Source organism: Gallus gallus, chromosome 1 (genome assembly GCF_016699485.2).
Source record: "Gallus gallus isolate bGalGal1 chromosome 1, bGalGal1.mat.broiler.GRCg7b, whole genome shotgun sequence".
Taxonomy (NCBI): Eukaryota; Metazoa; Chordata; class Aves; order Galliformes; family Phasianidae; genus Gallus; species Gallus gallus.
Window position 1 is genome coordinate 128,671,094 of NC_052532.1, and position 24,775 is coordinate 128,695,868.

General features: G+C 41.8%; 1 protein-coding gene across 2 annotated transcripts; it reads right to left on the reverse strand.

The window, feature by feature from the left end:
* CD99 (CD99 molecule (human Xg blood group)) lies at positions 1–23,985 on the reverse strand. Of its 2 annotated transcripts, none has more exons than NM_001198651.2 (10): positions 23,876–23,985; positions 8,486–8,533; positions 7,952–7,984; positions 7,674–7,712; positions 6,569–6,610; positions 5,085–5,162; positions 3,703–3,744; positions 3,071–3,181; positions 2,352–2,405; positions 1–1,797 (listed from the first exon to the last, which is right to left on the reverse strand). In NM_001198651.2, the coding sequence occupies exons 1-10, from the start codon at positions 23,931–23,933 to the stop codon at positions 1,772–1,774; spliced, it is 531 nt and encodes a 176-aa protein (NP_001185580.1). In that variant the 5' UTR covers positions 23,934–23,985; the 3' UTR covers positions 1–1,771. The 2 variants fall into 2 exon arrangements, with proteins under 2 accessions (NP_001185580.1, XP_015133181.1); XM_015277695.4 differs by having other exon boundaries at positions 2,352–2,408; positions 23,876–23,968.
* Between the last annotated feature and the right edge of the window lie 790 nt (positions 23,986–24,775).

Here is a 24,775-nt window from a genome sequence, read left to right on the forward strand (position 1 = left end):
TTTAGTAAGTATTTTTTATGGCTTGCAGAAGCTGGAAAAGAATTCAAGAGTCTAGTTACCAAAAGCAAGTTTGAACTTCCCCTTCATTCTGTTCTTAATAGACACCAATTCACTTCTGTTTCTTCTACACTTGGCACCGATATGTTTCTTCATGCAGATAAGCTGTACGTTTAATTTCCTTTATTTACATAGATCAGATGTTTACGTATAAATTGCTCTTCCACTCTTGAAAACACTTAGAAGTTTTAGCACTCTTCTGTTAAAAGCACAAGTGGGGCAAAAAGAAGTTTACAAATAAATTCTGTCATGACAAAACACTAAAATCTGAGTAAAGCTTTGTTGCAGGCTAAGAAATAAGTACAATAAATTCTTAAAAGAATTATCATTGGCATACATTCATATTTGAATGCGTAGATGTGCATGTTTAATATCCAAATTCATAACGACTTCTACAATGTTCCACAAAATACCATCTTTCAGTAGAATTCTGTCAGGTGGCTGAGGCACATTAGTAAGACAAACATTGTAAAACTGCATGAAAACTAGAACCACGTAGAATGAAAGCCAACAGAACTAGTCGGGCTATTCCTTCCAGTCTGAACTGGTTATTATTCCAGACTTAGTCCTTTAACTGTTATGAAGCGTACGGTTTCCTATGCTTCCATGGATCTTTGAAAACTCCTGGTAGCTTCCAAAAGCCACAGCAAAGCTCACAAGTGCTTTCAGCTGAGAATGCAATCATTGCTTTTCATCACAACTGCAATCCTTCACAGATCCAAAAGCATTCTTCACATGTATGTTTAGTGGATGCTTGTGGAGTGAGGCGGGGTAGCTCTGGTCAGTCTTATTAGTCCGTATTTGTTAACTGCAGTACAGTTTTCATCTTCTAAGGGTGTATTATGAGCCTTCTGAATTCAAAGTAACACATTATTTTCTCTCACGTTTTTGGTTTTGTGAGCCTGGTGACATTAATCCCCACTCTCCAGCGCTTCATTAACAATTCAGATAATCGGTCTTACAAATTGGACAAAACACAGCCATGGCTCTGGTTTGTAAATCAGGCTTTCCCACATCTGACCAGCTTAATAGCTGCTATGCAAGAAGAGCCTGAGAGGATCAGGGGTCTGTGTGCACTAGTTTGGTTGTTCAGAATCTGTACCAGACAGATATAATGAAAAATATACAAAAACATCTCTGAATTTTTTATCTTTTGGTGGCTGACCAAGGCAGCTACATAGATTGTATCAGCAGCACCCACATCAAGATCCATTATCACACACACACACACACACAGTGAGCTATTTCATTTGCTTTGCTCCCAGGTGCCTGCATCATATCCCAAGTTGTTTGGTTGGTACATTCACTTCATACAGGATATTTAAAAAAAAAAAAAGTTTGAACTGCCTAAAAGCAATGGCATAACAAAACATAAACTTCTCATTTTTTTGGAGAGGTAAGAAAAAGTTAAACATACTGAATGCACTTGAGGCACACCCATTTGTCATAGGAGTAAAGGTAAGAACATCTCCTGTCATTAAGGCCATATATTGGTGTGCAACACTGCTTCACAGGACTAACCATACAGAAGTACTCAGGTCTAAGTCACACTCTCAAAAATGTTTCAAACACCATGGACTGTTTTCTCACACAATTTCAGTCTCTGCTGTTTATACTATACTTTTTTGTTTCCTTCTTTTTTTTTTTTCTCTTTTTTTTCCCCCAGGAAGAATGCAGGCTCTCTATCCAGTTTCAATGGTCACCATCATTTTTCTTAGTTCTCCAAAAGTGTGCGCTGAACTAAAAAGTGAGAAACAAATTAAGATCATTACACTAAGTTAACATACATTCTAATATATATATATTGTTAGGTAACAGCATATTTGGACAACAGGAATTTTCTGTAGACATTTGAAACAGTGGGGAAAATTCAGGTAAGCAGAGGCTTGATACCATGAAGCCACTACCCTGCCTAACAAGGGATACTGCATTCCAGATTTTTACTCAAGTAACCACATCCTAGTAGATCCCTACAGCTCTCTAACACTAGTGGTTTGTATAACCCAACATGCAGTTACAGATTGCAGTTTTGCCGATGCAAAAATGAGATGGGATGCAGCTTGCATATCTGATGGAAATAATCTTAGCCTAGGTTGCCTACATTTTCAGGAAACCCAAGTCTAAAAACTAGGGAAGAATGGCCACATAATCAGGATTGAAATCTTGACCTAGCACTAAGTTAGTTGTACTGTTAGTTACAAACAAGCAGTTTTCTTCACAATGTTAGATGTCAATAAAGTGTATTTAGGATCCCCACAAAAAACACTGCATTTCCATCTAGAATCTCCTCTTACCAGGTGGCTCAGATTGCGCTCCTCTATGGCTGTCCATATTCACATTCTCTTCATCTGCTGGGAAACAAATAGATGCTTAGCAATGAAATTTCCCAAATTCAAAAATACCAGTGCCTGGTTGGACTGATGTATTATTACCTGCCTTCGCCAATACTAGACTAGACTAGAAAGACCAGGTAGACCAGACAGACTGAAACAAAGCCTCTGTCCCACCTATCACCTAAAGCACTCCCCAAGTTCTCTTATCCAAGTTCCATACCATCCAGGTGAAAAGGAACAGACCACCTTAGAAGAAAGATCATCTGGGGAAAAATACCCAGGTAGATGTCAAAATCCTAATATAGAGGCAAGTATCTTGTGAAGACACAAATGCAAGATTTACAAAGTTAGAAATGACTGTGCATTTTCCAGCATGAAGATGGTCTGTAATCCCCAGCCTTCACTCAGTTTTCTTTAAATAATTTTTTCTTGTAGTCTCTCCTGCTCACTCTTTAGCAGGGAAAACAGAAGCTTAAGCCTGCCTGCTTCTGAAATTCTAAGTTTTGGGCACAGTATTCTAGAGAATCCCTGTCTTGGATAGGAGAGGTTACTCCTAGTTGATATGAATCCACTGTGTTGTTAAAACTACCTGATGCATAAAGTAAAAATGCGGGCTCCCATATAAAATAGAAAAAGGCAACTCTATAAAAGGCAAAAACAAAGTAATTTAGAATTCTTACCGCTTTGTTTGAAACAGAGTTTCTTCTTCTGGTAAGCAATGAAACTAGATACTGCTCCAATTGCAGTAGCAGCCACAGCACTTACAATTCCAGCTATTGCTCCCTGAGAAGCTGAAAAAAAAGGTTGTGTAGACATTGTTTTAGTATCAAAAGGGATGTCAAATTTGTATTGTCTAAGCCTGTCAACACTTCTAAAAACCAAAAAACATGGAATTATAACATGAAACTTTATTAATCAACTTTTTAATATCTTTGTGAGTAATTAGAAGTAAATCTTTTAATTTTATAGCCATTAATTTTTCAGTAGTGTCTAACTGTTAAAACACTTGAGTATGCGTGATTTAAGTTCTACTATTTTAAAAAAAGCTTACCTTTAATGACCAAACCTAAATTATATGAACACAGTCACTGCACCAGCATCTCTGAGACCTTAACACTTTGAATCAAAGAGAGGTTTCAAAGATTTATAAAAGAAGAGCTTGAAGGTAAGAGTTCTAGATTCTACGTTTTGAAGCTGAAACCCTCTGTCGCCAAATAAGCATTCTAGTGGAATATTAGCAACAAAAGAAAAGCCAGAAAACAAGTTTCAGACATGCAGACACCATGTACAGAAACTCTTGCCTCTTACTTACCCTCACCATCTCCGCCCTTATTTGAAACTGAGTCCCCTTCTCCTACAATAATGAAGAGAAGGTTTAGTTTCAACACGTCCAAAGAACAGTGATATTACAATTTTTTTTTGCCAGTTAGTCAAGGAAAATGACAAGCCATTTGCTGATGAGAAAATTCTTATACATCTATATAGCATAGATAATCATATCCATGTAATACTAAGCTCTCTGGCATTCAAACTTTCTTTTTTCAAAGCACAAGTCACTGTAATGTTAACTCCAGGCTTTGGCACTCAGTGCTTCTAAAAAAATGAGCACAGCACATCTGTGAAGGCCAATTTAATTAACTTGCCCTCCACCACAGGAGAATACTCAGTGGAGAGGAACATCACATAATTCTGGGTTAGCCTTAAAGTGTATTACCAGTCCTCAAATCTCAGCCTCATTTGCTAAATAGCTTTGCTACTCTCTTAGCAAAAAGGTTAAAGTTGTGTAAACACTACCCTGATCTGTCACTATAAAATTTATAAAACTTGTACCACTCTGAAACAGAAACCCATGTTGATGAAAACACTGTACACGTCCTAACAGATACTATTTATACCTGTCAATTTTTAAGTTACTGCTCCAAAGAAAACTTGGAAGGCGAAAGCTTCTCCAAAATTACCATCAGAACCCACTAAGATAACTTCGCCTGTAACCTGCTACATGTCAAATCCACGTCAAGGTATGTAAGCTAACACTGACCAGGAAGTAATGAAATCACAGTAATGCACACAGGACTGACTACCACACACTAACGATGACCAATACTGTGACTTGCTCCCCTTGACCATCTCCGTACTCAGATGCAGCATAACATTTAGACATAGAAGAATATTTACAGCAATACCTGTAAGCTATAAAATAGTTACATATCATTCAGTGTAGATATACCCTGCATCATTTGGAAGTCTAAGGATCAATTCATTCTGTGGCACAGGTGAAATCTGAGAATACATCTCAAAGACCATCTTGTAGCCCACTCTTGGGCTTCTTAACCACAAGAACTAAAATAAATTGAGAGTATTTCACAGATGATCTTAAAAAAAAAAAAAACATCAATCAAATACCTGGATGCCCTTAAAAACCATATTCATGATGAATTATGAAACAAATGCCATATTCACATCTCAGTTTTAAAACCTATCAATCTAAGCGTAACAGTAAAAACCTCTGAAGGTTGATTTCACCTCTTAATTATCTGGGTACTTTTTGCCAAAGGCAGAATACATTGGCTTTGAAATAAAAGATAGCCTGTCATTTTTCAGATACCAGAACCAAAAGTTGTTAAAAATTAGTAAGCTTTTATCAAAAGCTCAGGTAGTCATGGGATCAATAGGAAGCAGAAACTACTATCTCACCATTGCCACCACTGCTGCCACCTCCACCTCCTTCTCTCGGTAAATCGCCATCAAATAGATCTGAATCATCAAAGGTGTCTATAAAAAGTAAAAACATTATTATCTTATGTGTTCTAAGTTCAGTGAAAAGACACTTCAAGGCACATAATGACATGTAAATATTCTGTAGTTCATTCAATTAGAATCTATGGAGATTCTAGGCTCAGGATCCTGGTTACGACACATTCACATTCCAAAAGCCCTCCCAGTCTTAGGTCCCATCAGCTGAGCACTATACACGTATGTATAGATATATATACATTGAACAAATGAGAGAGGCCACAGTCCAAGATCAGGTGTTACTGCAAGTATTACTTGCTAAACAAGCAAGAACCTCTGTAACTGGAATGGCCCAAGCCTCACTGCTCTGTTAAAGCAGAAAAAGGACATGGACAGAAAAGAAACATTTCTGTTTAAAGTTGCAGCTGTGAGTACTTTTTCCCAGTTGAATTTCTACATCTTAACTAATCCTTTGAAACTGTACAATGAGTTAGAGGAGAAAAAAAAAGGCAAAAAAACCCAGAGATCACCATGCCAGTCCTGTGGCTACAGTATTAGCTTGATAATGGGAAGAACTAATCCTTTTCCACTTCCAACGGACCCCATCTGATAGAGCCTGAAGTTCTACAAGTTCTACTCCTTCCCTCTGCTGTCAAATGAATCTTTACGGAAAGCAAAGCTGTTTCCAACAGCAAAGCTAAAACCATCGGATCAGAGGAGGTTTTATTTGGGTAGCAGAAGAATTGTACTGAGGCACATGTGACCTGCATTCAGGCATATGTTGTCTGCCAGGCAGGAGAAGGAGCAGTAATCAGGGTACACATTCCAAGTAAGAACTCTTCATCATCACATTTCTCAATTAAGGCAGCAGGACAGCTGCATCCACTTGAATGTTTTGTTTGGAGCTAGGCAAAGACAGAGAAGATCTCTAAAGCACAATAGGAAGAGTGCGTATTTTAAACCTATCTTTACAACACACACACAAAAAATGTATTGCTTTAGTTAGGGGCTTTAAAAAACCTTAAAAAAATAAAAAATATATTTTAAAAACAACTTTTTGAGCTTTGCCTTTAATTTAGATACTCTAAGAGTATCGATCACATGTAGTTCCCCCTTGCTTTTCTAAGTCTAGCGTGGATTCAGTTTGTAAAGACAGAGTCAATCCAATATGTACGTGTACTAGTGTATGCATCTAACAAAAACACTGTTTCAAACACACTCTGTCTCCTCCTTAAAGTTGGAAGGAAAGTGACTCAACAAGTTTGTTATGGAATTTCAAGACTGCTGCAAAGCTTATTTGCAAGGCAATTTTCCCTCAGTTCTCAGTGTCATCCAAACCAAAATCTGACATACTGTGCAGCTAATTAGAAAGGAATAATTATTAGAAGTTTAACTGGGATAGTAAGGACACATAATGATTTAGATGCTTGTGCTGGAAGGCTTACCAGATTCTCTAGGCTTTACAGGTGTAGCTGGCCTGGGGTTATCTGCACACAAAAAAGATATACAGGGGAAAAAACAATGGAAGGTTAAAAGATCAAAAGCAGCTTATAATACAGTAACTCTGAAATGGAATAGGAAAAAATAGAGTGACCAAACTTACTACTGTGAAGAGACCAAGAGCAACGCATACAGTGATCTTGAAAGACTATGCAACTTAAAAAATAGTATCAATCATCCCCATATCATGTTGTCGTTTTTTTAACATTAGCTAGCACTGTTGTTTTATGTTAAACACTGTACTTTGAGTTAATGCAATTAGTAGTGTTTCTGTTACATCTGTCTGTATGCCAGGTCTTTTTAGGCCTAAACATACAGAGCAAAATTCACCAAGTCTTACGCAGCTTTTCAATTTTTAGATCTGATTTTCAAACACCAAATTTCAGGTTTTTTTCTACTAGATACAAATTATTTTGCTGTTTCCTCTTTTAAAAGTTCCAGATCAATCTCTTCCTGGCTCTAGGAAAGGTCAGATCAGGTGTCCTTAGGCTCTCTGCATTCTCAATATAGAGAGGCTGGTCCATTCCACAGCACAGTTCTAAGACCCCAACTTAGGCTTCCAATCCTACAAAGGATCCTCTCTCTTCATTTACCTTAACCATCTGATTCACTCACCCAACTGTTTCTTAACTAGCCACCTCTGTTTTCAAAATGTCAATGTTTGGAAACAAACTGCTTTAACAGAGAAAAAACTTCAGAGCCAAATCAACCAGAGCAGCAAAAAGTCTCCTAGAACTGTGTACCTGGTGTTAGCTAAGCTGGCTGTACTGCAACAGGTCTAGTGATGGTGCCCAAAGAGCTACCGGGCATTCTGTCTAACTAGATGCTTCTTTTACCAGGTGTATGAAAGGAAACTGACTCAACAGGTTTTTATAGAATCTCAAGAATGTTGCAAGGCTGATTTGCAAGGCAATTTTTCTCACTTCTCAGCATTCATCCAAACCAACAGCTCACATGAACTGCAGCCAATTAAAAAGGAATAATTATTAGAAGTTTAAATGGGACAGTAAAAACACATCATGATTCAAGTATCTGCGCTAGAAGCCTTACCAGAGTCTTTAGGCTTTGCAGGTAGATCTGGCTTGGAACCTATAGACAAAGAGTGTTAGAATGGATTACTTCAGATTTAAATGCTACTTCCTGTAATTATTTATGGACTTAGTGCCATCTAGTGAACACACAGCAATGAAACAAGTGGGATTTGGCTAAGAAATGTGAGGTCTGTTAGTTTAATCAACTCAGTGCCCCTATTACATTTAGATAATACAGGATAGATAGACATTACACCAAATACCTCTGATCAGTATCCAGAAAATCATGATACTTACTAGGCTGAAGAGCATCTTCCAAGTTAAAGCCATCTATGAAGAAAGAAGGGACATTTTAAGTGCAGTGTGAAAACTGAACTAATTTTGGACTATTTTTTACACAAAATGCACCTAGAAATATTTTCACCAAGAATATAATGGCATGCCCATTCAACAGAAGTCCACAGAAGTACATCACAGAGCTACAAGGCATTATCTGCCAGACAACACGCTGCTTTTGGAGATCATGGGACTTCCCATGGGTCAGCTCAAGGTAAGCATGCTCAAGATGGGCAAGCTCAGAACATGCAGATTGGAAACCAACAAAAGGAATTCTCACAGGGCCTATAAGATTGTAAAATCATGGAGCAACTTTGCAAAAGCAGGTAGCAAAAGACTCCAAAATGCAGAAACTCTTTTGCCATTAGGGAATTACTTTGTTTTGTAGAAATATCACAGCTCCATGGGCCACTAAACTGAAAAATTCAAGGTCTCAAACTGGCACAAACAACTACACTTGACAGTAAAAGACATTACAGGGAAATGAGAACTCACAATCATCTGATGGTGGCTTCTGAGGTGAAACAGGTTTCACTGTAGCTCCTGTCAAATGAGAGAAGAACAAACAAACAAAGAAGTTGAAATACAATTTCCTACACTGTTACAAACACACATACAAGATGAATTTAAGCCCGTTATCTATACAGCAGAAAGGACAAGACAAAGTCTATACAGCAAGTTTTTCCTTTCAAGATCGGCCCCTGTGTGTTCCCAAGGACTGCTATTTACCCAGTCACCCACAACACACTACCTCAGTACATTCATGATACAAAATGGTTTCCCAGCACCTAGATAGCAGTGTGATCTGGGCAGGAGGTTCTGATCTCTGCTGTCCAGTGACAGTGATAGAACCTGAAGGAATGGCTAGAAGCTGTATCAGGGAGGGGTCGAGCTGTTTATCAGGAGAAGGTTCTTCACCAGAGGGTGATCAGGCATGGAACAGGCTCCCCAGGGAAGTGATGACTAAACTGAGCTGCTGGAGTTCAAGAAGTATTTGGACAACGCTCTCAGCCTTATGGTCTGATATTTGGGTGGTCCCACGTGGAGCCAGGAGTTGGACTCAATGATCCCTAGGGGTCTATTACAGCTGGCACAGCTGCCCAGAGAAGCTGTGAATGCCCCATTCTTGGAGGCATTCAAGGCCAGGCTGGATGGGGCCCTGGGCAGCCTGAGCTGGTCGGTGGCAGCCCTGCCCATGGCAAGGGGTTGGAACTGAATGATCTTTAAGGTCCCTTCCAACCTAAGCCATTCTATGATTTTGTATTTTTCATCATTTGTACTTTCACTGAAGCCCAACAAAAGGAAAAGGCATGAACTTCTATAGCAACAGTGGAAGAAAAAGGCATCCAAAGATCCTGCACCAGACCTAAAGAAGCTAGAAGAGTATTTCTACCTAATGAGCATGAAGCTAGGCAGAGCAAAACTTAATTCTCGTCATAGCTAATTTAATTCAGTAGATATATCATAAAGCACTGGTGTGTTTGGCTTTTCCTCTAAGGACATAGCTACAGAAAAGGAAACACAAGTGGCTACTGCAAAATCTGCAGAGGAACAAAACCAAAAAAATATCATACCATAAAACTGAATGTTTCTTCTGCTTATGTGACAGATCAAGTTAAGACAAAGACAAACCATGAGTCTAGTACCAGGACTGAGGGATGCTCATGCATTTAGTGACATCATTCATCCCAAATGGCATCAAAGCTGAAACTTCTTTTCCTTCTCAAATAACTACACTTTTAATATCATTTGTTTTCCACATAAGAAATATGACTGATACATTTCTGTGTTTTTTGTTGTTGTTGTTTTAATATATGGAGAAAAGGAATGACAACTGGAATAAAAATTTCAAAGGCAAACTTGAGTCTTCTTCCTTCAAGCATCCTTCAGGCTAGTCTTCAATTTGGACAATTGAACTACTTCAAAAAAACCCTAAAGTATAATCAGTGATTCCCAAGAAACCTCCATATTAACAAACACAAATGGACAAAACACTCAGGAGAAAAGAAATTTTAAAAAGTAATTACAGTAATTACATCGTTGTTACCTAAGCTTGAATTCTGGCTTGTTTTTCTCCTCAAATATCTGTTTTTCCATTTCCAGTCCTTCAAGGAGGAAGGCCCGAACAAACACACACATTCATCTCTATGCTTTCGTGCTGTGGAAGTTTCAGCTGGAGCAGAAAATAAACTATTTCTCTCACTGTGACCACCTAAAAACTTAGTCTGAGGACTGCAAATGGTCCCAGTCACAGCAGTTTCTATTTAGAGGAGGAAGCCAGTATAAAGGAGTGTGCACACAATGACATCACTATTTTAAGGGACTGTTTTTGCATATGATGCTCATGGAAAAACAATTTAGAGTGATACTGCTAACTGCCAATCTGACACAAGACATGTTTTGAGACAGCAATTAAGAAACTTGAGGGTTAATAAAGAAAAAACTCATTCAATGTTGGCTGGAATCATTCAGTATACATCAGCTACATAAATAGGGGTCATTCACAAAGACTCGTTAGCGCTCCCAGATATTTACTGTTACACTATTGTTTGTATTTATGCAGCACTGCAGAAGCCAACAGCTCTGAGTCAAAGAAGTTCCTCCATGAGTCACAATGCATGGCAACACACCAAGAAAGGCGAGCTGCGATGAATCATCGCAAACTTTCTTACTTGAGCAACAGACAGATGGAATGTTGTTTTTCTAAAAACACTGGTGTTCTCCTTTCCCAATCCTGGAAGGCAGAAGCCCCTCCTCTCCCAGTGCCCTGTGCACACCCCAGTGCAGGGCCTGCGCACTGTGGCTGGCACAGACTTGGCAGCAACAGGGAGCTTGTCCCTGTCCCACCGCTGGGTGCCACCTGCTCCTCCTTCAGTGGCCTGGATTCAGCTCTGTCCTTCTGTCTAGCCACTCCTCTTCATGAAATCTGCAGAAACGTTCATATTAGCAAGGCCTTTAATTTCTGCATGTGGTTTGACAGTATGTCTGGTGAGGGGAAAGCTGGTAGCCACAAGTGCATAAACTCGGGAAACCAACATAAACACATCCTCCCCAGCTTCCACTGGGTAGCTGCATTTTACTCTCCCATGTCTCACACCCTACTCAGGGAACTTAGAAGACGTAGAAATATTCAGTATCTAATCATCAGAGAAGCTGTAGAAAGTACAGAAAGACCAACACAGGGAACCTTGTTTATGAAACAGTTCAAGAGCAAAGTCATATATACCACTCTTAGAATTGCTTTTGAAGCTTGTTTCCAATTCCAGTTTTACCCCACCAGCATTAGTTACCTACCATAAAAGACATACTGCTCAGTTCACATTCTGATACTTACTTTCCAACAGCCATAAGTGAGCAAAACCGAGATAAGCCACTGGATCACAAAACAAACAAAAACCCGGGAGAAAAATGACATTATTCTCCAAATACAACCACAAGAACTGCCTTCCAGGATTTGAAATGGAGAACCCAGAACATGAAGACTACTTGCTATGGGCAGAGGAATGAACACATACCCGCACCACTGCTCTTAGCCGGGGCAGAGGTTCTCAGCAACGTTCCTCTGTATCAGCAACACAGATGGGACGTTTACTCCCATTGCCAGGCAGCAGTTTATTATTAGTTCTGCCTGAACCCTTGTGGAATTAAATCCCACAGGTTGGCTTTCAAACTCAGCCCCTCCTATAAGGATCCCCCTATCAGCACTGCTTTTCATGCTTAGTTTCTACCAGATGCACAGAGCGACAGAAAACAAAACAGCTTTGCATAAAGTTACGTTCTGAACAATAAAGCCCCCTCCTACCTAAAATAAACACGGTCCAAACGCAGATAACAACTGCAAAACAGACAGAAAAGGAAAGACAATTTTCTGCATTTAGGGAGTGTCCTCTTTCTGCACATCTGGAGTTTTCAACATCGTATCTGCCTGGAATAAAGTCAGCGAGGGCTCTGCTGCAAACAGATGTGTGAGACCAATAAATATCATGTTTAATTTTTGAACAGTCGCCCAAAAGCTGCTTCCCCAAGAAAGTTACTCTATTTGCACCAACCTGGAAAATACAATATATAAAAAGTCGGACAGTAACACAGTGTAATTTTTTTCCTGATCTGCCTGCTGGGAAATAGATTTTTAGACTGCATTAAATGTTGAGTTATTTCTTGCCCCCCTTAAAGGACACTTTAATACTTTAGATGAAGAAGTGAAAGCCTACATAACCAGATTTAGACTTAACATCATTTGCTTAAATAACTGTAGTCATCTGAGTTATTTTAACAGAACGTGATAAAACAAGCCTTTCACTGGGGAAGAAAACCCTGCATCTCAAAGCACAGTTTGGGGAATTTTCTTTATTTAAAAGCTTCTTGTGCACAGGACTATTTTTATTGCCCCTCTTAGCAGTAGGAAGTAATGAAAGTACAACAGTGCTCTGAACATCAGCTGTAAGCAGTTTCCCAGGAAGGATCTGATGTAGGAATGAACGTACAGAATGAATAGCTGTAGATCAGCAGAAATTATGCAGAAGAACCGGGCACACCACAAAGCTAGAGAATTAACACAATGACAACAGTGCTGCCAAATGCTGAGCAGCTTATCCAGAAAAGGAGTGAGAGAGAAGTGCACAATAGTTACACGATGTCTGAGAACTCCTGTGAGTCCATTCTGTGGAGCAGTAAAGATGAAAGCAAATATTCAGCATCTTAACAACTATCTCCAGAGGCACCCTCCCGGCTCAGCCATCCTGCAGTTATGTGACATGGGTCAGCTTCAGTTACTTGACTAAATTGTTCCACAAACCTCAAACAAGAAAAAGAAACCACTCAGTTGCCCTGCAATTCTTTTTACCACTGAGAATTGAAATGCATTGCTCCACTGCACAAAGTTATTAAGCAGAAACCTAAACAACACTAATAAGGACTGTTAGAAGAATGTTTGAGCATGACAGAAACAAAGCACTTTTCACATAGAAATTACAAGGTAAGATCAGGGATGCTGGGACAGAGAAAAACCTTTCTGCAGAAAGCCTTATTTTCTTGAATCAAAAAGGGTGGGAAAACACTGAAAAAGCGTGGTGCTTTAATAAGGTGAATTCAGAATGCAACTAATATATTAGAGATGTTCATTGGACTTTTGTTCATTTCTTCTTACCTGTGGTTCCTGGAGAGCCTGATGACACTTCAAGATGGCAAACATTGCGTACTATGCTTATTACTGTTTCATCTAAAACTTGGCCTCAACAGGCATACAAAAAAGAATACTAGAAGTAGTGAGTGGTTTTATAAAAATCAAATACTAAATTTCCTCCCATGTAAATTCAGAGATTAAGGCAAAATGTGACTGGCAGACAGAAGCTGCAGGCATCTGATCAAATACTGCAGAGCCTTATACTACTTACAACCTACATGGTGGTACTTGTACCTGCAAGTGATAGGCATAGTGAGAATTTCTTCTAATAACTTCTCTTCAGTTCTTGGTACTCCCTCTCATGACAGCTCTAAACCACGGAAGCGTTGCTAATAGCAAGAAGCTCGATTTTGTACCAAGTTTAGAACTTTTGGAGCCATTCAGCAGCTTGCACTTTGTGCATCTGCAGTTATGTACCAAACATAAGCTGTGACAAAATCTGATTTCTGAAAAGTTAGTACGAGTTTAGAGCAGGATGAGCAAAACATCGTGGTCCTATGAGCTATATTAAAATGCCTTAAACTATAAAATTCAGGAAGTTAAGAGGCAATGCCAGTTCCACAAATTTGCCTCCTCCCAAAGCAGCAGCCTGGTCGTCATCCCTGAGGCCAATGCTGCCTTGACTTGCTTCAGCACAGTACCCAGAGAATCCAGCCCAGTCCCACCAGCCCTGCGATGGGCAGGGAGCACCTCACTGCCCCTCTTCCTAGGTCATAGGTGATGCCACAGTCACCATCACAGAGAGGATCAGAGATGTGGTTACGGTGCCTCTGCTCTCCATCACTGCCTCTTTTAAAACCCACACCACAGCGAGAGTGGCAGCTCGGAAGCAGTCTTGGAAAGCCTTGCACTCAAACATCACCAAAACCAAGCACTACAGGCATGGGGCAACCACTTCTCCTTCAGCCACTTCTGGAATTCTGTCCTGGCTAAGAAGCATCACTAGTAGTCTTTTTCTAAGCCAAAGAAACCAAAATGCTCATAGTATGTCATTCACATTCTACAGCTTCAAAGTTTACGCTGCTCAACTGACAGGCCTTCCAGCTTTCACCAAGCTGACAAGTCTTGCAGCTCTTACTCACATAGCCTACATTTCCATAACCAGCTGCATTCTTACACAAAGCTCACATTTATTCTCCAAAGGTCAAGGTAAGCATGCCAGCACCTCATCCTCTTCTGAAGCCAAGGAATCATCCTTCTTCTTGAGGATTTCTGCACTTAAAGCTTCAACAGCTTTTGTCAGGAACCTCACCATAGCAGACTCAAGTCTCTGAAGCCTCCTCCTCTGAAGTGTGCACTTCAGAACAGAGGGCGTATCACAAGCAGCCAGAACAGTACTTAGAAAGCTGTGGAGCAATATACACACTGATGGAAATAAGCAGTCACCAGAGCAGGTGGCAGAGCTGGGGAGGACACACACACCTGAGGATGACACTCATGTTTGTGAATATGAAAACCTCACACAGATAACCGAGCTTACAACCATCACCAAAAAAATAAGCTAACTGCAATGGAAACGCCACAATGGAGGTAAACCAAATGCTCAGTCTCAAATTTTAGAAAACTATATTATCCAGGAAAGTTGCTCTCTCTTCAGTATTGCGTAATGTAATAAATGGCTCTCATATAATCAGCTAGAACTTCCATCAACTAACTTAGTGCTATTTAATCACTAGAGGTTTATCCATACTTTTATTCAGATAACAACATTCTAATTTCTCCTTTCACTGACATCTTTGTATGCACCTGCATAGTCCAGTATTCTTTCCAGTCATGTACAGAGGACGGGAGAAGCACTTTCAGGGCAACTATGCAGTCTCTTGAGCATGTTTGAGTACAAAGAAAAAGGGGAGAATTAAGGAGCCAAGATTTGTGGTCTGACTGCCAATTAACTAAAAGTTCCATAAGCTCAGCGGTTAAAGAGTGGAAAATAACCTTCACTGTGATCAAGGAAAAATAATTTACATTATAACTTATGGTGAACAAGCCTTTAGAGCAGAACTTGGCCTTCCATCTAGAAATTCTTCCTTTAACATAAGATTGGAGATATACTGATAGCGTACACAGAACTAAGACAAGAATACTCTTCTATTTCTAGCAGTTCATTAAAATTATGGCTCTGTAAAGCAGGCAAGTAGTTTTAGGTCAACTGATACTTGTAAGCCGACAACTTATTTCACAGCCTGATTCTCTTTTACCTTTCTCACAAGAACTCATACCATTTCAATACAGTTTATATACTAGCAGCAAAAAAAGACACTGCAATCTAGTCAGAAACATTAACTGAACAGAAAACTGCTTTTATAGACTCTTTTTTAATTTGGCATGCTTACCTATGACCAGAGAGATTTTTCAAGAACTCCATGTACTTAATAATAGCTCCTACAGCTTTTGCTGAATGGCAGAAGAGAGAGACACTGCATTTTACAATCTGGTTTTCCTGTGGGGAAGGCAGTGGCACAGGAAACCAGACCCGGTGCAATGATTTGCCATGACACAATTCACATTTTAATCCACTTCTCTGAGACTGAACCCTTTCTGGCACCACACAACTCAATTTAAAACAAAACCCATACAGTTATGCTCCAAGTGTTTGAATGGCAGCAGGGACACTTTCCTTCCTGTAAATATTTACTTGCAATGAGTTGAGAAAAAGCTGCAATAAAAGACAATTAAGTGAGACAGGCCTTCATGATTTGCACTCCTTTGCACAGTACCAGCATTGGTACGGAAACATGCAGAACTAGCCTCAGCCACAAGACGTGTGATGTGACAGCAACCTGTTTCTCTGAATGAACAGGAATACTGGAGGCTTGCTTTTCTTCTTCAAGTAAGTCTCTTGTACACAAAACAGCTCCTTAAAAAAGTATTGCTGAAAGGCAGCCACGCACACAGGTCTATGTGAGTAAGTTTTGTTGCCTAACAGGTAGATTAAACAGACTAGTTAGATCACATGCCACACTTCCTGCTTGCCACTGAGCTGAATTCCTTCTCAACTGAGGTTTTCTTTCAGTTTTCTGTCAAAAAAAAGATTCTTACTTCCGATCCTTCATTACCATTACTTGAGAAATGATATAAACCTTCCCTTCTGTACCGAGGCTACATTCTTGAGACACAGTAGATTTGATGTGTTCACGTATGCAGTAAAATATGTGAAATGCATTCAGAATAAATCTTGAGCATTTCCAGTTCAAGTGCGTCTGCTGAAAGCACATCTATTTCGTTATATATAGGCAAAAATATTTATCAAGAATTTTCCATACCCCACCCAAGGAAACACTTTCACCATCTCCACTCATGCTTCTATGTCACCCTCTAACAATAGTGCTATCACTTGCAGGGAGCCATTATGCATGCCAGACTTTAATCCGCCCTATACACACGCTCTTTTGTAGAATACCACATGCAAGCAGTGGGAGCAGATGGAAGAACTGTCCTTAAGGCAGTAAGAACCATATGCTGAAGGGAGCAGTGCCTGGGCACAGGGCTGCCAGCAGAGGCAGTGACAAAGATGAAATGGCAACACCTGAGGGAAAGAAGCAGGAAAAGTGGGCAGGGAGGACAGATTAGAGTCAGAGAGGTTTGGGTGCAATAAAGTTGTCAGCTGACTACAGACACAAGTTTCACAACCATAGATCTTACCCAATTTTTTTTCAGAAAAAAAAGGTCCATATCTTTACTTGGTTTGCACAGTAAAGACCCGGCCGTTACAGAAGACCAAAGTATTGAAAAACTGGAAGCTGCTGTGAAAGGGGGAGCAGGAAGCAGTGCTGTAAATCAGATGTAGAAGTCAATGGGTAGGAGGAGTTCTGATCTGAAGAAGTTGCTGCTATGTAACAGACTTCTTTGCGACATTTTGGAGAGGCAGAGGTGGGGAATCATTGCTGAAATAATTGCCGAATGCAGGATTCAAACCCACGATGCTTGGCCTCCAAGATGCATTAAGAAACACAGAGACAGGAAGAGATTTTTGGCATGAGAGGAGAATGCAAGCAGGCATGTACAGCTGGAGGCGAGCGACGAAACGAGACTGAAAGATGGAGAAAAAGATAACTTTATCCAAAAGCTTTCTCCATAGGCTTCCCTGAACCCTTACCCCGAAACTTCTTGTTTCTAAATTGAAGGACTTGTGTTCTTCCAGTGCTGTCTGCTTTGTCCAACAAATGCATCAGGTGTCATAAAAAGTGATCCTTCCCTTTCACTTAATTTGCTCTCATGGAAGTATCAGCTTAACAGATTTTTCCTTTATTTTTCCCTTCAAAATACTGGATTTATTCATAAACGAAAGATGCAAGCAATGTTTTCTTTGGTTAGGCAAATATACATATATTAAAAAAAATAAACAACTAAAAAAATGTCATTTTTTGTAAAACATTCATAACAAATGAGAGGTCCAATGTGAGTACTACAGGGCTTAAGCTAAGAGGAAAGCAGAGCTGAATTACCCTCTGCAGCTAATTTACAGTTGCCTCAGTCCATAGATTTCCTTTCTGAACACAATTAAAGACACTGTTTCTTAAAAGCTCATAGCTTGTGGACCCTTCACGAGTGACTGAGATCTGTATTAAAAAAAACCAACATAAACAGGATTTGTTATGTAGCCAATGATGGTTTGTGATGAAACCTGACTTAAGTTTAAATTATTTTTTATTTAAATGCACTTAAATTGATATTTTCCTCCCAAATGTATTACTTCTTGGTGGCATAAGTTTTGCCCGTAACTTTTGTAGATATAGAACAATTCCTTTAAAACACATAATCAAGAAATCAAATGACTTTTTGGAATTCTTCAAAGAAAACAGTCTAGATCTTGCTCTTCTGGGTTCTCCAGTCACATCAAAGGTGGAGAATAAACAAGTTTAAAATAAGTTTGTATATAGTCTCAGTGCAATAGTTTTACTTTCAACACATGGAAAATGTGCTTTCCTGCAGCAAGCAGGGGAATCTTTTCCAGACCACAGTTTGCATTGCGAGCATATCAAGACTTTTTTAAATGGAAGAACAAACTAGAATTGGCTCTTATCACACCAAGAAGCCTTCTAACTGGTAGCTTTTGCAGTATTAGTCCAAAGTCTGCAGAAAAAAAGTGACTTGGGGAAGAAGCACAGGGACATCCCATGGCATGTGATAAGACACATACGTTAAAACATTTTTTCTCCATATGAGAAATAACTGGCAAGGCTTGGGTAGCAGGGGGCTGCAGGGTGCCCTGTATGGCAGTAGGCCACCACCTGTCCTGTGCTGATTATGTACGCTGACATGGTGCTGATAAAACTGCAAGCGTCCCAGCAAGTGCCAGAAGAGCATTCATGGACCAGCTTGGGCATATTTAAGAAAGAGCAGCAGGGCCTTGGGAAGATGCATGGGGAAAGACTGCCAGGGGAAAATGGTGCCGGGAATGCACTCTTGGATGGAGCAGCTCGATGGCACACCAGTGTGTTCCTGAGGGTCCCCAGCCCAAATGACCCACACTAGTCACACACCCCTGAAGGAGTTTTCTCTTTCTTAGTATGCAAATTTATGGTAAGATGGTTGCAGGAAGATAAATTCAGTAAAAGTTCCCAGAGTTGAGATTGGCTTATCACAGGACTATTGGAGAACACCGACAGCATCGAGACCTGGCACAGCCCAGGATGAGAATAACAGTAGGGTCTCCAAAGCTCCAAACAGAACCTTAGTGCCCAGATTGGGAATTGGTGGTGATGTTTAAAATGGAAGTGCTATGCCCACTACCTATGGTGGAGAAGATTTAAATGGTGTGTTAACAGGTGGGAAATGCAGTATCATGGGGGACCCATGAAAACCCCTGCCAACCAAAAAGAGAAAGCTAAGAAATAGGTCAGCACCTGCCCCAAGCCCTGTGCAGGAACCAGCAACATCAGTTAGGAGCTGCAGTGGCTGTGCCACCCCTCTTTTGTGGTGGGGTGCCCCAGGGCTGGCTGAGTGCTCCCATCAGAGCTAGGGTGCTCAGCAACCAACCTCAGCAGCAGAAGAATGGAACGCAATACAATAGCCACACAGAGAAACAGCTACTTCAGCACACGGTGTTAATTCCTGTATCTACATTTCAAACATCAGCAGGTACTGTTGTGTTCTCACTGTAGCAAAGTTAGCAATGAGTTGCTTGAGGTTTTTCCACTCAGAAAGTAAAATGTAGGCAGTATGCTAGAAAAAATAAACACACATACTTGCTGGTACCACGGAATGCAGCCTAGGCTGGAATCAGATACCAGCAGCCATTTGAAAAACACAGTGGTCCAAAAAGGAGAGAAAGATTGTGGAACAGAGTGGGTTTATCATATTCCCTGTAATCCCCTGGCATCCATGGCATGGTACAATGGCTTGTTTAAAACTGTGCTCCAAGAGAACTGCAACGCTAGGAAGCTGCAGAGCTAGGTAAGATGAAGGCAGGATATTGCCATAGCTGCCCTGCAGAAAAATCACATCTGCCAAGTTCATCTGCATGACAAAGCACTGGCCAGAGTTTGTGACAAATGTCTATTAAGGTTGTGATGATGTTAAAAGTACAATTTAGAACAAGATACGCGTCCCAACAGTTCTTCAATACCCATTTCTCAACAATGTTCTAGGCAAGACCCAGGCAGGGTTTCAGCAGCAGAGGGCTACAGGGTGCTCTGTGCGGGAGAAGGCCCTGAACTGCTCTTCAACATAAGGAGAGGCTCTAAGAGGCATATAGAGAGACTGCTGAAAGGACGGCAACCGGAGGTGTGCTCTGGGCAGAAGGGGCACCACTTAGAAGGGGTATATCCCTGAAGATCTGCAGCCATGGGCCCCTCTCACCAGGGCAGGGACAGTCTGAGGGACTGTGGGCAGCCCACAACGGAGCAGCAGAGCAGAGGCAAACCAGCAAGAAGCAGTGGAAAGAAATCGTTAGGCACATGGCCTTTCTGCTATGCCTGTCACCTCACCGAAGGAACAGGGATGGACTGAGTACCGCCAACAGAAAACAGGAAATTTGAGAGTAGGAAGGTGGGGAGGAGAGGTGTTATGCTTAAAGCTGAACCTTAGAAAGAGAAACTGCTTAAGTCTTCGATTGATTCTTTTTCTCAACACCCAAATCCACGGTTCAGTTCATGTTAACTGACAGCAAATCAAGACTGCTTCGCTTATGACATACTCTCAAAGCACTTTTACTATACTCAGAAGTGTAGGCTCCTGTGCCAGAACTTGGAAAAGCAGTTTGACTAAAAGAAAGAGGCTTGCCCCTGTCAAGTTGATATTAACTGATGAAGATTACTATTATTACAGCATTTCAGTAACACAGCTGTCGCTTGATGAAATACAACTTCACAGCAGTGAGAGGTTCAAGACAGGGTTCTGCTTGTGCTCTTTCTTTTTCAAGTGCAGTGGATCTCATCACACACACACTGAAGTAACATCAAGAAGATATTGAAATAGGTCTTGGCTGGACGGCAGCAGGCTGAGTCACATTTAACTCTGGCCAAGTTAAATCGCTGTAACTACAGAAAGACTAAGGATTGTTGCAGTGATGTCATTTTGCTGTAGCAGTACAGTGGCCATTTTCTATACATAACAACACGTTAAAAGCTCTTAGCCATCTCAACTTAAAGGAAACAGATACACGTAACAGTATTTTCTGCACTTTCCAAGTTCATGCTGCCATGTACGCATGCTGACGCTCCTACTAAAAATGCTAAACTGAAAGTTGATTTATTCCTTTAATTAGATGTAAAAGGCACGCAACTGCACGGCCCACAAAGCGGATCTCAGTCGTCAGCAGTTCCTCCTATGCCACATCCCTGCTCCAGATGAAAGCCCTATCCACAAGATTACTCACTTAACACTGCCATCTAACTAACCACGTTTCTCAATGCTGACTTGCCTCAACAAGAAATTCAGAGGACATGATTCCTTCCCTCCACACATAGCCCTGTAATTACAACAGCCTTAGGAAGAAGGGATCTCTCCCTGTAATACACCTGAGGCTACTGATCTTCTAACAGAGATAAGTAGGCACCGAGCATTTTCCTCACCACCCAGTGCTCACTACCACAACCACTTCTGGCTGCAATGGTATTTCAGTCAACAAGCTCTACCCAATTCTTGTGAGGAATCATACTTCAAGCTTATAACCTTGTTGAGTCTTCAGTCCTCACTGAGCAAACACCTTTCAGTCCTTCAGCAGTAGAGAAGGAAAACTGAATCTTCTGCCTGTTCGCAAGATCTAGTGGTTTTCTACTGCTCATCATGCAAGGATTTTATTCTCCTGAGGTTTGCTGTGCTCTTTACATAAATTGTACAGAAAACCTGTTACCTAATACTTCTCATCAGTGCTGTTTGAGAAGCAGATGCCTAAAATTAGATGCCAGGCTCATCCGGTGGTTTTGCAGAGTTAAAATGGCAGAGCCAACCTCATAATTCACAACCAGTCAAAGCAGGAAGTCTCCTTCCTGATCTGCTCCCCTCCTCCCATCTCGTATCCACTCTTTAACATTCAGCCCTACCACTCCTTTGTGCTGGCTCCAACTCCTCTCAAACCCTGTGCAGAACAGGCTGAAAGCACGGGATTAGCCCTCTGCTGACTCATCAGGCTGAATCATCTCAGTACTGCTCAGATAGGCACTAGATCAAATGCAGATGGAGAGAAATGGGAGGATCCCACTTCTCAGCAGAGGCAAACTTTTAGATTGGCCATAGAGAATCACAGAATCGTTTCAGTTGGAAAGGACCTCTAAAGGCCATCTAGTCCAACCCCCCAGCAATGAACAGGGACACCTACAGGTACATCAGGTTCCTCAGAGCCCTATACAGACTGACCTTGAATGCTTCCAGGGATGGGGCATCCACCACTTCTCTGGGCAACCTGTTCCAATGTCTCACTAGTCTTACTGTAAAAAACTTCTCCCTTATATCCAAACTGAATTCCCTCCCTCTAGTTTAAAGCCATTTCCCTTTGTCTTGTCACATTAGACCCTGCTGATGTCTTTCCTTCGTTTCTTATAGCCCCCTTTTAGATACTGAGAGGCAGCTATCAGGTCACCACAGAGCCTTCTCTTCTGCAGGCTGAATAGCCCCCAGCTCTCTCAGCCTGTCCTTGTAGGATGATATCAAGCGATGACATAAAAACTCCTATTCGACTTTCCTCTGGATTCAGCTCCAATGATAGTTAAATTCCAGTTCTACTGGATTTGCAGAGCTCATACTTGGAAAGTGAAAAAAAAAAAAAACACCCGCTGTGTAGTTAGAACTGGAAGCTTTCCTACACAAGCTCAAAGGTCACCACTGTTTAATAACACACACAAATACTCAAGATAGATTGGATATTGTTTTAACCACGATGGCTTTCATGTGCCGAAAATGTAGGATTCAATACAAGTCCTCACTCCCAAGCCCATAGGCTTGTGTGCTTGAGTTATGGAAGCCAACGGTCAAAGGGAAACTCATGTACAAAGCTGCACAAGAGCTGAACTGCTCACAGTGCAGGATCCTTAATGTTCTATGGCAGTTCTGTGAATTTAGACTACAGACAGTCTACCAACAGTGAAATTCAGATTTTTGAAGGGACACAATTCAGGCTTCATCCTTATTTTAATCTAGGATTGCACCATCGGTGAGCTGAAATTCCTCTGAGCGGCCCTGCCCTCCCCAAGCTAACATTCTCAAGGATTTCTGAATTCCTAGGCATTTGCTTTAAGAAAGAATTCCCAAACTGATTATTACCTAGTTATTTGGTTCATATTGTCAGCGTAGACCAGTACTCTGATAAACTAACCCCAGTTTTAGAAGCAATCTGCTAAAAATGTAACACCAGTTTCTTCAGCACTCCAAACAGAATCCCCAAAGGTGCTTTTTGTACTTCATTTCTAGGCAGTGCATTCAGAACTGCAGTTTCTGAGTGACTCCAAATACTTCTGCACCTTAAGGGCATCATACAAAAAGATCTTGTAGTCCAAGGCTGTGAGAACTGTTTGCAGAAGAGCAGGTTTTCCAAGTAAGTAGTAAGATGCCATCTCAATGTTAGCAGCATAAATAATCTAAGTTTTGGAGTCAGGTAATATACAACTGTACTCTTTTTTCCACAGTGCAGATTTGCTAATCCAGCAGTTCAGACCGCAGTGAGGCCGTAACAGAAGTCAATTCAAACAGGCGTAAAGCCAAACTGCTTCTCGCATCCTGCCGTGCCTGCAGCTCCCAGCTAAGGCTGGGCGCTGGCATCCCTCCTTCCATCCCACAGCAAAGAGATGCAGAGAAGTAGGTTTCCAAGCAATTTACAAAGAACTTGGAAAAAAAACAAAACAAAACACTAGAGCATAACATCAAATACACTTATTTACGTAGCACAAGGCAGATTTCTGATGAGCAAGCCCCCGTTGCCCGAAATCCCCCTAAGTCCGCTGGCTTTCCTAAAATGGAAGCGGCGCCGCAGCGGGCAGGCGGGCACCGCCCGGCCCGGCAGGCAGAGCCCCGCGGTGAGGCAGCTGGTCCCCGCGCAGCGCTCACGGCACGACCGCGAAGCAGGGGAACCGTGTGGAAAGTTCAGGGATACTTTTCCACTTAGTTGAAACTATAAAAAGAAAGAAAAAGCGGTGCCCGCGCTCCCTCCGTCCCGCGGCCGCCGCGGGAGCCCCTCGCCCCATGACGCAGGGCGGGCAGCGGCCCCTCGCCGAGCCCGACTGCGCAGGGGGAGACCCCGCGCGGCCGCTCCCGCCGCCCCTCCTCACCTCTGACAGGGGCCAGGAGGGCCAGGAGCGCCGCCAGGAGAAGCCCGCTGTGCCGCATGGCTGTTGCCCGCTAAGCTCGGTGTTCCCCCTCCCTCCACGGGAACGCCGACAGGCACCCCGCCCGACCGGCTGGAGGGCGGCTCCCCAGCCTGATAGGGCGGAGTGGCCAGGGAGCCGTGCCCCCGCGGGGGGAGAATCGGAAGGAGGGCGGCGCGGCCCGCCGGGGCCGTTCGGATTAAGGGCGGTGCCCGCTGCCGCGGGACAGAGCCCGGCCTGGAGGGAGGCGTATGCTGCTGTCTCCGGGCGGTATTCCCGCTGAGGTATCCCCCAAAACAGGCCCTGCTTCCTGGGTGGAATGAGCTGCGGGGCTTAAATACTGACATATGCGTGGTGGTGGTTGTGGAGAGGTATGCATTCTTGCAGCTGGCTTTCATAGAATCATTGAGGTTGTAAAAAACTGCTACAATCATCCGGTCCAACCATCAACCCAGCTCCACCATGCCTCTCTGATCCGTTTTGTGTCAGCCTGTCTTCCTCCGGGCAGTCTGTGCCTCTTCCACCATTCGTGGGGCTTTGCTGACTGGAAAAGTACAAAATCACCTTGTTAGTGAATCACCATCATGAACTGATGGGAATATTTCTCCTCCTTGACAGATTTAACCTGAGGCAACAAGGAGTTTAATTGTAGTCATAGAATTACTGTCTTAAAATTTATGATAAACTCCCATAAAACAGGTGAGTTTTTCAGGAGGAGCACTGAAGTTCATGGAGGGCTGTAGGCTGGAGGGTGTGAGTAGCAAGCAGTGGCTTTTCCAGTCATAACACCTACGGGGTCAGTGCTGTGTTGCTCTTACCTTCTTTTTGGGACTCCAAGCCTAGAGGATAAGATTGAACAAACGC

Excerpts from the sequence above, each read along its gene's own strand:
- CD99 (XM_015277695.4), bottom strand. The coding sequence starts at position 23,933 with ATGCGGCACAGCGGGCTTCTCCTGGCGGCGCTCCTGGCCCTCCTGGCC. Across the intron at positions 8,534-23,875 it reads CCTCCTGGCCCCTGTCAGAG|GAGCTACAGTGAAACCTGTT; the intron begins GTGAGGAGGGGC and ends CTCATTTGACAG. Across the intron at positions 7,713-7,951 it reads GGAAGATGCTCTTCAGCCTA|GTTCCAAGCCAGATCTACCT; the intron begins GTAAGTATCATG and ends CTTTGTCTATAG.